Genomic DNA, 13447 nt, shown 5'->3' with positions numbered 1-13447 from the left:
GATCAGAGTCTTGTAGTTGACCCGAGCTGCCAAGCAACGCATATTCACACCATACCTGCAAAACAGAGAGGGGAGAGGTTTTTAAGAAGCGGTGCTTTCAACCCAAGCTCGTTGGTTTGGAGCCCTGGTGGAGCCCATCCAGCGGGAGCACCACCACGTGCCCACCGCGGTGGTGTTGGGTGGGAAGGGGACAAGCGGGGACACCTAGAAGAGAATTCGAGTTTTTCCAGCTCTCCATAAGCAACGAGATCAGACGTACCAAGTCACGATTCACCTCCTGCGACAAAAGATTGTTTCGCCAAACGCAAAGGCCGCAAAGAAACAGCAGCGATCGCAGGGCAACCGCTTCTGCAGGAAAAGCTGGATGTTCATGAGATGCTCAGCAGCCCCCGGGAACAGGCGCACAAACGCCCACCGGCCTCAGCGCACGGAAGGGAGAGAAACCCTCAGCTGAATATAACCGCCACCTCCCCAGCACCACAAAACCAGGGATTTCCAACAAAACAGCCCTGCAATCACAACCTGAAGCCTACAAATATTTGTAGTTCACAGGGCTGAAATCACCGAGACACCTACGTACAAACAGATGGCTATTTTTGCCTTTTTTTTTTTTAAGCACGAGCTATAAACGTTTTCTGAGCTGAACCTCAGCACTCAAGGTTCGATTCTTGACGTTACCGCACCTCAAATGCACTTTTAGAACAATAATGTGTCCGAGGAGGAGTAAGTGTCCCCGGTAGGGGAGGATGTCACAGCCAGAGCCGAGGTGGGGACGGTGCCAGCAGCCTCGAGCCAGGAGCATCCCGACGCAGCGATGGAGGGACTGGGAAAGTACAGGGCTGTCCCCGGGGACAGGACCTCCACGGACGCGCTCGGGGGCTCACGTGTCCTTCTCCCCCGGGAGAAGGCAGAAACTATGTAAACCCTCTCTTGGGATTTTCTTTTCTTTTCTTTTTTTTTTTTTTTTCCTGCAAGATAAACCTCCGACACCACCGCCACAGCCCCCACAAGGAGCACGGCTGAGCAGCACGGAAAAAAACCCAGAACTTAAAGCGATTTAAGCACTTCTGCTCAGAAGACCCTACTTTTGCCGAGGAATTAAATCCTTCAAACAAATGACACGTGCATTTTTCAAACGCGCAGGAAAATTTAACGTACACCTCATAAAATCCATATTACACAGAAGTGTAATTTTGCCTCCCCAGTAAGCCGCGGTATCAGAGAGTGGTGGTGAATGGAGTTAAATCCAGTTGGCAGCCGGTCACTAGTGGTGTCCCACAGGGCTCAGTGTTGGGGCCGCTCCTGTTTAATATCTCTATTAATGATCTTGACGAGGGGATTGAGAGGACCCTCGGCAAGTTTGCAGATGACACCAAGTTAGGTGGGAGTGTTGATCTGCCTGAGGGTAGGAAGGCTCTTCAGAGGGATCTGGACAGCCTGGACTGATGGGCCGAGGCCAACGGTATGAACTTCAACCAGGCCAAGTGCCGGGTCCTGCCCGTGGGTCACACCAACCCCATGGGCGCTACAGGCCTGGGGCAGAGTGGCTGGAGAGCTGCCTGGTGGAGAAGGACCTGGTGGTGTTGGTGGACATCCAGCTGAACATGAGCCAGCAGGGTGCCCAGGTGGCCAAGAAGGCCAATGGCATCCTGGCCTGTATCAGGAACAGTGTGGCCAGCAGGGCTAGAGAAGTGATTGTCCCCCTGTACTCAGCACTGGTGAGGCCACACGTTGAGTACTGTGTTCAGTTTTGGGCACCACAGTACAAGAAGGACATTGAGGTGCTGGAGAGGGTCCAGAGAAGGGCAACGAAACTGGTGAGGGGTCTTGAGATGGACAGCCTGGAAGAGCAGCTGAGGGACCTGGGGGTGTTCAGCCTGGAGAAGAGGAGGCTGAGGGGAGACCTTCTCGCTCTCGACAGCTCCCTGACAGGAGGGTGTCGCGAGGGGGGCATTGCTCTCTTCTCACAAGTGACTACCGATAGGACAAGAGGAAATGGCCTCAAGTTGCACCAGGGGAGGTTTAGGTTAGACATTAGGAAAAACTTCTACTCTGAAAGGGTTATCAAAGACTGGACCGGGCTGCCCAGGGAGGTGGTTGAATCGCCACCCCTGGATGTACTTAAAAGCTGTCTAGATACGGTGCTCAGGGACACAGCTTAGAAGTGGGCCTGGTAGGGTTAGATAACGGTGGGACTTGATGATCTTAAAGGTCTTTTCCAGCCATAACGATTCTATGATTCTATGTTCAGAGCTGCCGAATTAAGTTTTGCTCAATTGCAGCCCCATCTGACATCCCCGGGGGGCTCGGGCAGCCCCAGGCACGCCAGGACCGGCCAGCCGTGATTTCAACCAGGTGCTCCAGAAACGGCTGCAGATATTCTGCTGATGGGCAGGAGTTAACCACACAGCAATTAAAAGGAGTTTCACCTCGAGTTCCATCCCCCCCTACCCTTTTTAAATGGAAATAATCAATTATCTCTCACCCGTTTCATGCTTCCATACCGTAAGCACCATCTGGTCATTTAAAACTGGACTTTAAAAGATAAGTGTCTTATTTTCTGAAAGCCCAGTTTACTACAAGCTTTTAGAGAACATAAATTAATATATAATTGTATTTTTTATGGAAATGCTAGCATAAGAATAAATCCAATTTTCTGCATCAGCAGATAATTTTTAACGATGATGCTTTCGGGATGACCTCAACAAATATGCTCTGCTCTTTTTACACAAAGGGATGATTCACTTTTAAATAGGGAACGACATTTCTGATACACTTCACCCCTGCCTATAAAACTCAAAATTAATTAAGCCATCTGAATTACCAGGGGATGGGGAGAGAGCGAAGGGGAAACACCATCACCACACTCTTTACATCCCTGTTACCCCACGCCCGTTACTCCGTGGTTTTAAACAGCCTCCATGGCCGTGAAATGGTCCTGGCTATGCCATTATACACAGCTTTTTTTTAATTTGGGTTCTGCCACCTTGAACAGGAGAGAATTTGGAGCGGTGCAAAGCGTTTCCTATGCCCGCCCCGCAACTCCAGGGAAGAGCAGGAGATGCTGCAGGTCGGGTCCGGCCGCATCCGCGGCGTCCTGGCAACGCTGCTGAAATATTGAGGTTTTATGAACTATAAATGAACTGGAGAGGACTGGGAAAGAAAAGTGGAGTATTTTCAGAGAACCATCACATTAAGTCTCATCAGTCACCGAAAAAAATCTCAACATATCAGTGCAGGAGAGAGGCTTATTACATGTTAAATGGAGAGATGGATTTTTATCCAACTGCAGTGGGAAAAAAGAATTCAGAATTTCAACAGTAGAAAGAAGTAATTTAAAGCCACAAAGGGACTGTGTTAAATTGGTTTATTCCCCTGCTGCTCTTATGAAAAGGATTTCATCGTACCATATTTAAAAGACTGAAGGAGTACAAGAGGGGAAAGTAGTTTTAAGGTATGAAGTAATATATCCACGAGACCCGGGTTTGTCTCCTCCTTCTGCAGGATGGCACACTTGGCCTCAGGCTGTGCCCCCAAACGTCTCGTTGCCTATCATAAAAGTCGATCCTCATCCCCTCAAATACTACTGGAGCTCCAGGTTTAAAGGGCAAATACTTTGCTGAAGCCTGGCTCAAATCCCGTTAATTCCTGTGCTGAATCACCACTTTGGGCTACAGAAAGATGCACCGTAAATAACATATTTACAGCTGACTGACATATTTACAGGACTGACACCCGCACTGGCCTACAGCAATAACGCAAACGATCTATAAATTAATACTTGTTTAGTTTTACACTGTTTACGCTTACGTAGTTGTTGTACAAATCATTATAGAAATTCTAATTAAAATGCAATGAAACAGCGTTTCTTAGAGTGATCGACCAGTTTCAAACGTACCCCCAAACCAGGGATGCAATTAGAGAAACTTATTTCGCCAATTCAAGTGAGGCGTCGAGGCGTCCGAAACACTGCTTTTCGTATAAAGACCAACTGGAGTAAATAAAAATAAAATCTTGCCACCGCTGCTTTAGTAACGACGCCCGGAAAAAGGACAAATCTTGGTATTCCACGCTGTGAATTAGGAACCCACAGTTGCAGCTGTGAGTCTGAGAATGACAGATTCAGTTCTGGTACTCAGTTCTTACATAAAGCCAAGTTATTCACATTCTAAAAATATCTCTCTCTCTCTCTCTCTTAGGAAGTCCCTTATAAGAAAGGTTTTTTGATCTGCAAAACTGTCTTGAATATATTAAAAATAAGGGGTTTTCTGAAGTCCAGACTATTGGCAGGTTTCTGTGTACTCAAAAGGAAAATTATACACACATATGAATTTATATATTTGTGTGTGTGTGTGTATATATGTATATACACACACAAATTCTTTTTCAATGAGCAATGACTTTTGATTAAGACCAACATCAGCCCAAACACTGATTCTCCAGTTCATCACTTCACTCCCTTTCAGGTGTGGGAATTAACACAGAGCTACCATGGTATTTAGCATTTCTTTGGTTTCCCCAGAACCGTTAAGATATAACCATCCCGATACACTCTTCTGGTTTCGTTAGAGATATCTCAGTGGGAGTTACATGGGAGTGTTAATCTGGAAATGGTAAATTCCAGCAGATGCTGTATCACATCCTCCTCTGCGCGAGAGAAGTTTTCCATTGCAGCACATGATGCAACACTTCCACGCACAGATGTGTCCACTGAATCCTTCTGACTTGTCTGGAGTGCTATTTATACTCACCCTACCTGCACCTACCAAAGGTCTTGAAGCTGAACCTAATCCTAACTGAACGTCAGAGCCTTTTCTTGAACTCATCTGACCACTGACATTTCATTAACTTCTGTCCTTCGGTTTTACTTTTAAAAGTTTATATTATCAACGTTAAATTACCCTTTGGCATTACAAAATACTGCATTTTATCTAATGTAACCACCTTTGGCATTACAAAATACTGCATTTTATCTAATGTAACCACGATCGTATTTACTGTCAAAAACCAGTAAGAGGACTCTTTCCTTTTGAAAATCCTGAGACACCGGAGCGAAGTTTCAAGCACGGGAATGAAGATGCCTTTCCTCCACGGTCACTGCTCTCTACGGCAAATACCAAACATCCAGGGAATAGGACAGCCCTTGTATTAGTCTCAACAACTCTGGAAGAAAAAAAGGAAAAGCGAAAAGAAGAATAAATCTAGAAGCAGAAGAATAGGCACTTCTCTAATACACCCTACAAAAGGGGAAGCACAGAAGCCATGGTTCCTCGTCGCAAAGGCGAGTTCCCCGCTGTTTCTCGTGAGGTTTGTATCGAAGGGCTTTTTCCTGAAAGATCAGCCGTTCCCCATTTAAGCTGTTTTAACGCGTGTCTTCTTGCATGTTGTCCTCCCAGCCCCAAAGCAGTGCCGCTGTCGGATGCTCAGCGTTTGTAGCTCACCGTAGCGTGAGCGGGACCAGGTTTGATCCCCCACGCTCCTTCGCAAGTCCAGCGGAGATGGATGCGTTTAAGACAAATTCATTTTCACATTGTATTTTCAAAACAGAGCAAAAAAGTGATTCCTTCTCCCGATAAAAGCTCATAAAGCCAGCAGCAGAATCGCTGGCCGTGCTCCGTGGGAGAGTGGGGTGTGATGGGCAGGAGGGGAAGAGGACGGGCACCAAGTCCCAGGCAGAAACGCTCAGCGCAGGATCCCTCCTGGCGCTTCGTTCCTCACTGCTCAGCTTTGAAGCCCGGGATGAACACGGGAGACTCCTCTCTCGAAGCTCCACCATCGATTCAAGGCCATTGGCACATCCAGCCGGCAATGCTGCAGTCGTTTTGCGTGCGGTTGGGTTTCTAAGCGATACTCTCCAGCCCAGGACGACCCAGGGGTGTTTTCTAGGTGGGAAGATGCAGCTCCCCGAGCACAGAAGCACCGTTGGTGCCTCCTGGGAGAGGAGGAAGGGAGGATGCACTCCGAAAAGCACTTCTGCCGTCCCAGTCTTAACTGAGGTGATGTGGTGAATGCATTTTAAATCAAGCAGCGTGGAAGCGGGTAACCTGCAGCCGTCCTCGGACTTACCAACCCACTCTTGTTCGAGAAAGTGAGATTTAGTTTCTGCAGAGGAGTGGGATTTCAGCGCTGCTCCTGTCCATCTGCCCACGAGAGTGTGTCACCTCCAGTGCTTGCGCCGGTCCTCGCGGGGTCTGGGCTGCCCCAACCTGAACGTATTTCCAGCAGAATGGGAAGACTCCGCTGCAAGGGGGACTCCGAAGCAGCAGCACGGTCCTACTGCCCAGAGCCTGCTCGAAAGAACGCGGCTTCAGATGGTTTTCAAGTCTCACTGGCATTCAAGGTTAAAATAGAAAACCTGTTAAAACAATGGCATGTGGTGCCACTGGACCCAACAGTTTGCACGAGGGCTGATGCATTCTCCCCAGGCTAGAGGCGAGAATTATTTAAAGCTTTCTCACAGCTCCCCCAAAGGTCCCATCTGTGCAGGTTACCGGTGACACTGCGGTGCCGGTGACAGCAGGATGAATGCAGACAGGAATACGGCTGCTGGCGACATGCTTTTACTTATTTTTCACCATTATTCCCATTTCGCCTGGGTGACACAGACACAAACTGCGCTTGCAGATAAGCACACGATACGAGCTGCCGGTGGCTACTTCTGTCCCAGCATTTTATTTTTTTTTGCTCACGTTGCACGGATCAGCTTTTAATAAACCAGATCAATGATTTTCCAACCAACAGAGACGACTCGCATTTAACTCGAGTTAAAAGCCCCGGAGGATGCATCGCGTGCAGCATGAGCCCGACTTCCACAGTTCTGCAACCACCCTACTCGCACGAGCAAAGAGCACAGCTTGTTTTGAGCTGGTTAAAAATACTAGCTGTCTTCCTGAACAAATAACAGGGTAAGGACTCAAGAAACCACATCACAAAGTACATTTCCCAAGAACACGCCGGTTGGCAGCAAGTTAAAGCATTCGCATTTAAATTCTCCGCGTTTAAACAATAATCAAAAGTAAGTCGCCCGCTGAGTCTCAGAGGTCTCCGAATAGTCTAACACACCAGCTCTGTGTTTGCTCGGTAGGAAGAAAGGCAGTATTTTTCCTAAGACCAGGGATTTCTGCTGAATAGTGATAAGCTACCTATTTACTTTGAAGCCTCTGTGCCAGACTAAGCCATTTAGCACAGAGGAAAAAAAAAGCCCTGAACAGTGACTGCCAATCTGAGATACGCAAACCTCAGGATTTAAAGAAAAGATACACCGCACAATTTAACAAAATAAATCAAGAAGAGTAGAACTTCAATGTATACCCCAACCTAAAAGTTACACTCAGCTACCCACAACCCCCTGACAGAATTTTTTTCCCCGTTTCCTGTTTATTACACACAGCAAAGTACTATTTAGGCTGGCCGTGGCAAGGTTTTAGAATGGCAAAAACCCAAGGAACTCCAGAATTGTTTTCAATAACTGCAGAAAATTCTTTTTGAGAATTGTAATGGCGTCAAAATTTCAGACCCTTTGCCAAAGTTTACTTCTGTCTCAAAAGGTGATATTTATGAATCAGCTAATTTCCTGACAGCTCCGCGTTTCCCAAACGTGTTTTACCCGCCTCCTCGACCTGCTCCTGTCGGCTCCTTGGATATACCTCCCATCACCTGCTTCGTCATGCATTCGCTTCCCCATCGCGCCTATGAACTAGCACTGGTTTGCGGAAGACTGGACCTGGAGGTGATCTGCACTGAGGAAAAACATTAAAAAATATTCTGGCAATACGTACAATTTATGAGAACGCTAAGCCGGGCGAGCTGGTTCCAACAGACAAGCCAAACTTCTAATATTTTATTTATACTTGATTTGCACAGAGTATTCAGTTAGTATTTTAATACACATCCTCGACATTGTTTGTTTTTTCCTGAAGTGCTGGGAAATTACAAGACCGTAGAGAGAGAAACGAATGATCCCCCGTAAGTGAATCCAGCTTACCAGCCTCTCCACCGGCTCTTTAGCACAGATTTACTAGCTAATCCTCGCTGCTTCCAGTGCTCCATCTGTGGATGATTAGACAGAGAGGATCTAAAATATAAAGTGAAGAAGCCATACCCAGCAGCTTACCCTACAGTTTTCCGTCCAGTTAGAGCCTAATACAATTCCATTTGTAGCAACACATCTCTTATTAAGCATCAGCAAAGTCTGCTGCTATATAATAGTTAATTCAAAAAGTCGAAGCCCTTTTCTGTGGATGCTGATGTTATAATTTCATATTAGAAACCGAGATTTGCATCTTGAGTTCAGCATCAGGCACGCTGAGTGCTGGCATCCAGGCAGCCACACAACTCGCCAGGTTTTCCAACAGGTCCGGGTGCTGCCTGGCGACATGCAGGGAGCGACTGCAGCCCACCCGCGCCCCGCTGGGGACACCTCCTCCTGCCCTCCGCACAGGCAGGCGCTTCTCCGCACGCCGAGGCAGTTAACACAACTTCGAGCAAACTATTTCCCCGCACAAGAGCGGGATTTTAGTGACACAGGGGCCTTTGACTGCCACGCGATCAGGAATGTTTCATGACCTAAAATAGAATTGTAATGGCGTCAAAATTTCAGACCCTTTGCCAAAGTTTACTTCTGTCTCAAAAGGTGATATTTATGAATCAGCTAATTTCCTGACAGCTCCGCGTTTCCCAAACGTGTTTTACCCGCCTCCTCGACCTGCTCCTGTCGGCTCCTTGGATATACCTCCCATCACCTGCTTCGTCATGCATTTGCTTCCCCATCGCGCCTATGAACTAGCACTGGTTTGCGGAAGACTGGACCTGGAGGTGATCTGCACTGAGGAAAAACATTAAAAAATATTCTGGCAATACGTACAATTTATGAGAACGCTAAGCCGGGCGAGCTGGTTCCAACAGACAAGCCAAACTTCTAATATTTTATTTATACTTGATTTGCACAGAGTATTCAGTTAGTATTTTAATACACATCCTCGACATTGTTTGTTTTTTCCTGAAGTGCTGGGAAATTACAAGACCGTAGAGAGAGAAACGAATGATCCCCCGTAAGTGAATCCAGCTTACCAGCCTCTCCACCGGCTCTTTAGCACAGATTTACTAGCTAATCCTCGCTGCTTCCAGTGCTCCATCTGTGGATGATTAGACAGAGAGGATCTAAAATATAAAGTGAAGAAGCCATACCCAGCAGCTTACCCTACAGTTTTCCGTCCAGTTAGAGCCTAATACAATTCCATTTGTAGCAACACATCTCTTATTAAGCATCAGCAAAGTCTGCTGCTATATAATAGTTAATTCAAAAAGTCGAAGCCCTTTTCTGTGGATGCTGATGTTATAATTTCATATTAGAAACCGAGATTTGCATCTTGAGTTCAGCATCAGGCACGCTGAGTGCTGGCATCCAGGCAGCCACACAACTCGCCAGGTTTTCCAACAGGTCCGGGTGCTGCCTGGCGACATGCAGGGAGCGACTGCAGCCCACCCGCGCCCCGCTGGGGACACCTCCTCCTGCCCTCCGCACAGGCAGGCGCTTCTCCGCACGCCGAGGCAGTTAACACAACTTCGAGCAAACTATTTCCCCGCACAAGAGCGGGATTTTAGTGACACAGGGGCCTTTGACTGCCACGCGATCAGGAATGTTTCATGACCTAAAATTGGAAAGAAAAAAAAAAGAAAAAAAAATTGGAAAAAACTTGCCCGCTTCGTTGCAATGAAGTGGACCAGTTGCTTCAAGACTCGAGGAGGCGCTGGATAACCTGGTCTAAGCCCTGCTTTCAACAGGAGGTGGGGCTAGATGATCTCCAGATGTCCCCTGCAACCTCCACTGTTATTCCAACAGTAGGACGCGCCTCCCTAAGGCTGATGGAGTCGGAAGGACACACAAGAGATGTTTATGTAGGTCCTCCACAGCGAGCACTGGTCTTCCTTCTCAGTTCCTGCATGTGCTGCACACTTTGAAAACCATTCCTCAGCCTGTATTAGTTTAAAAAAAAACATTTAGTATAGCTCAAAGAGTAATTTTAATCTAAATTAGATAGAAAAAACTATTTTTCCGAAGGTGCAAGGAGGGCGTTCCCGTGGCCGGCGCTGCAGACGATGGGCTTAGTCGTGTTTCTTTGCACCATTGCTCAGCCCATCCGCATTCGGACCCACTGGCCGGTCCCGGCCACGGCAAGGGCTCTCGGGCACCGGAGACTACCAAGGTGCCTTTGTTTTTCCAGTAAATCTAGTACAGAATATCACTACAAAACTTTGACGATGAAGTTTCCTTGTATATCATACTTTAATGCCATATCAGGAAAACCAGTTAGTAGGGACTGCTGCTGCGATTATGGCCCATTTATTGTACAGTCTAATAAATCTCCTTGCTTTCCAGATGGATTAAGCAATTAAACCCCTCACTAATGGCACAAACAATAACTCCAAAAACTAGCTGCTGCTTACGGAGGCATTACACTGCCTCTTTCCAAGCTATCGAGAATTATATTGTTACTCCGCAGATTAATGAAGCAGAAGATGAAACCATTTCATCAGTCTGCCTTATACTTCGGCTTCGAAAGCGATGCCCGAGCCTGTCTCCAGACAGCAGCGTGTAACGAGACTCTCAGGAGCAGCCCTGCGCTATGGTTTTGGGGAGCAGGGCTCTCTCCTCGGGCAGGACCGGCGAGCCCACCGCAGCGCTGGCTTTACAGCGCCCAGTCCCTTTCCGTAGCACTCGCCACGGCCGTGACCGGCCTTTCTTGGACTCCGCTGCTGCCACATTCAGCTAAAATTCCTTTTCGACCAGCTGTACCTTTCCGACAGCGTATCCGACCGCCGGGGAAACGCCAGGGCACCGTAGGCAGCCGTCCTCTTGGGCTTCTAGGGGAACGGGTTGGGGGCTGAGGAGCTCCCACCCGACAACTCCAGCGACCCTGCTCAGGTTTAGCAACTTGAAGCAGTAACCGAACTGTCGGCTCTGCTTTGCAGCGATCCCGGGACCTGCGGGGAAAAAGAACTGCAACTGCCAACTGCATTAAATTCACAGGAGGTCGCCCAGGTATGTGCTGGGCTCGCACTGCCTGGCACAGGCGTCAGAGCTGCCGGTCCTTCCGCTCGGCAGCACCTTATTGCCTTCCTGGAACAACGCAAAACGCGTCATTCCGACTATTTGTCTCCATAAAGTAAAAACGCAACAACAAACCAACCGGGGGAAGGCCCTGACTTACACCTTTTCCTTTACAGCGCTGTTTGGTGAGACGCGATGAGTGGACTGTCAGGAAAGGTTCTGGCTGTGGGTTAATCATTCAGAGGAAGCAAAAAACACATAAATCGGGCGACCGCAGGCAGGACTTGCTGCTTTGTGGACCTACACACATCATCTACTCCATCCCTCCGTGCAGCCTGGCTGGCAAGAACAAGCAATCGGATCATTTTGTTCCTCTGGATCATTAGCAGCTTTCTCCTAACGAGGCATCTGATCACGGCCCTGAAGAAGAAGCAGCAGACTTCACATCAAGAAAGCAAGAGCGAGCACAAGTCCTTCCTCCCTCCTCTCTCTCCCTAAGCTCCCATCTGCCCCCGTCGCCCGCAGCAGCATCACCCGGGAGCGATGCTTCGGCTCCCCACCACCGCCGGGGAGGACCGGCAGCCAGCTCGCACACAAAGCGTTCAAACTACTTGAACCCTCAGCTGCAATGAGGACAAGCAGTCTGCAAGGTTCCTAAGAGTGTAATTTGACCAATTATTTACATTAATAAGCCACATGTGTGAAGTACCTCTATGAACACCATTTTTATCCTTTAACAGCCTCCACAGTATCTCTGTTTTCAGCGTCTCCAGTCCCGCAGTCTCCATACAGGTCGCATTTAATCATCAGCGCCGGCAACTATTACATTACGGTGTCAGCTCCTATTTGTTACCGACTTATTAAAAAAAGAGAAGCATTTTATACCGATGGCGGAGAGTGGCAAACTTTGAAATGACTCTAAATGCCCATCCCCAGGCCGCTGGGGCAGCAGCGCTCTCGCAGCCGCGCGGTACGGAAGCGGGGGCACCGGCGCTCGCTCAGCAGCACTCCCGTTTTCACTGCGACTCTTCGCCTTTCCCGAAATAGAGGCATTTGAGCTCAGAAGTGATTTTTGTCCTAAAGTTACTTTAGCTGCTTACTGGAATGAGCGCGATACAGAACGTTTAACAGCTACAATTACAGCTGTGATCCTCACAACACATCATATCCCCAAATACCCACGTACCGGCTCTGTTACGCAGAATAATTGTGAAAATGTGCTAACATATGAAGAACACCCGTGTTTTTGCCAGCACTATCTCTAACGGACTGATACACTCATTTACATCCCACGATAACTTTGCTGACAGAAAGCCTGCAGTACCTGCCAGCCGGTTACATCACGATAACCCTTATCTCGGAGGTGGGAAGGTATTTTACATTTAGGCTACAATTGAGGAATAGTCAAATTCTAAGGAAAAGAAAGATAACACATTTAAACAGTAACACAGCACGCGCTTTCTACGTAGATGGATAATGTTCAGCCAGGTATTGAATGGAATGCACAGATGCTGGGAGGGCTGGAGCCCCTCTGCTGGGAGGACAGGCTGGGAGAGTTGGGGGGGTTCAGCCTGGAGAAGAGAAGGCCAAAAAGGGGAGAGCTCAGAGCCCCTTCCAGTGCCTAAAGGGGCTCCAGGAGAGCTGGGGAGGGACTTTTTCCAAGGGCATGGAGTGATGGGACGAGGGGGAATGGCTTCAGACGGGCAGAGGGCAGATGGAGATGAGATGTGAGGAAGAACTGTCTCCCTGTGCGGGCGGTGAGCCCCTGGGGCAGGTTGCCCCGAGAAGCTGTGGCTGCCCCATCCCTGGAGGTGTTCAAGGCCAGGTTGGACGGGGCTTGGAGCAACCTGGGCTGGGGGGAGGTGGCCCTGCCCAGGGCAGGGGGGTGGAACTGGATGGTCTTTAAGGTCTCTTCCAACTCTAACCATTCTATGATTTGACGATTCTATGGGGGACGCACATCTCAGATACGTGCTCCACATCCAGCAGCACCCTGCCCAGGGCAGGGGGTGGAACGAGATGATCTTTAAGGTCCCTTCCAACCCAAACCGTTCTGTGATCCTATGTCCCAGTGTACGTGCCACAGGGGACAGAGGGGACAGGAGCACCCAGCTGAAGTCCCTGCCACCCCAGCCACACGGCTATCAGGAAACACACCGCTCGGATCTCACCTTTCTGCTGGGGGCCAACGTGTAAAGCCAAATTCCTGTAAGGCAAGGACTGATCCAGCGCGGCGGCAGTAATTGAAATTTTGATCGTGCCACTGGAAAGGAGATCAGCCCCATAACTCATGGTCTATTTAGCCCTAAAATGTCAGAACACATCTACTTTGGAAATCCCTTTCTGCAGCTCAGCGTTATGCACCTCCATCTCTCAGGTTGGTACGACAAAACCAAA

The 13447-nt window shown here is 48.5% G+C and overlaps 1 protein-coding gene across 1 annotated transcript in view; it reads right to left on the bottom strand.

The window, feature by feature from the left end:
* Positions 1-7684, bottom strand: part of GLCE (glucuronic acid epimerase) — a 16494-nt gene extending 8810 nt beyond the window's left edge. The window contains exon 1 of the mRNA XM_009892086.1: positions 7607-7684. Coding sequence (XP_009890388.1) covers positions 7607-7684 — 78 coding nt within the window. The remainder of the gene's footprint in view (positions 1-7606) is intronic.
* Between the last annotated feature and the right edge of the window lie 5763 nt (positions 7685-13447).

This window comes from Charadrius vociferus, unplaced genomic scaffold, assembly GCF_000708025.1.
Source record: "Charadrius vociferus isolate BGI_N301 unplaced genomic scaffold, ASM70802v2 scaffold249, whole genome shotgun sequence".
Taxonomy (NCBI): domain Eukaryota; kingdom Metazoa; phylum Chordata; class Aves; order Charadriiformes; family Charadriidae; genus Charadrius; species Charadrius vociferus.
The sequence above is the reverse complement of the archived record's forward strand: the minus strand, read 5'-3'. Positions and strand labels throughout refer to the sequence as shown.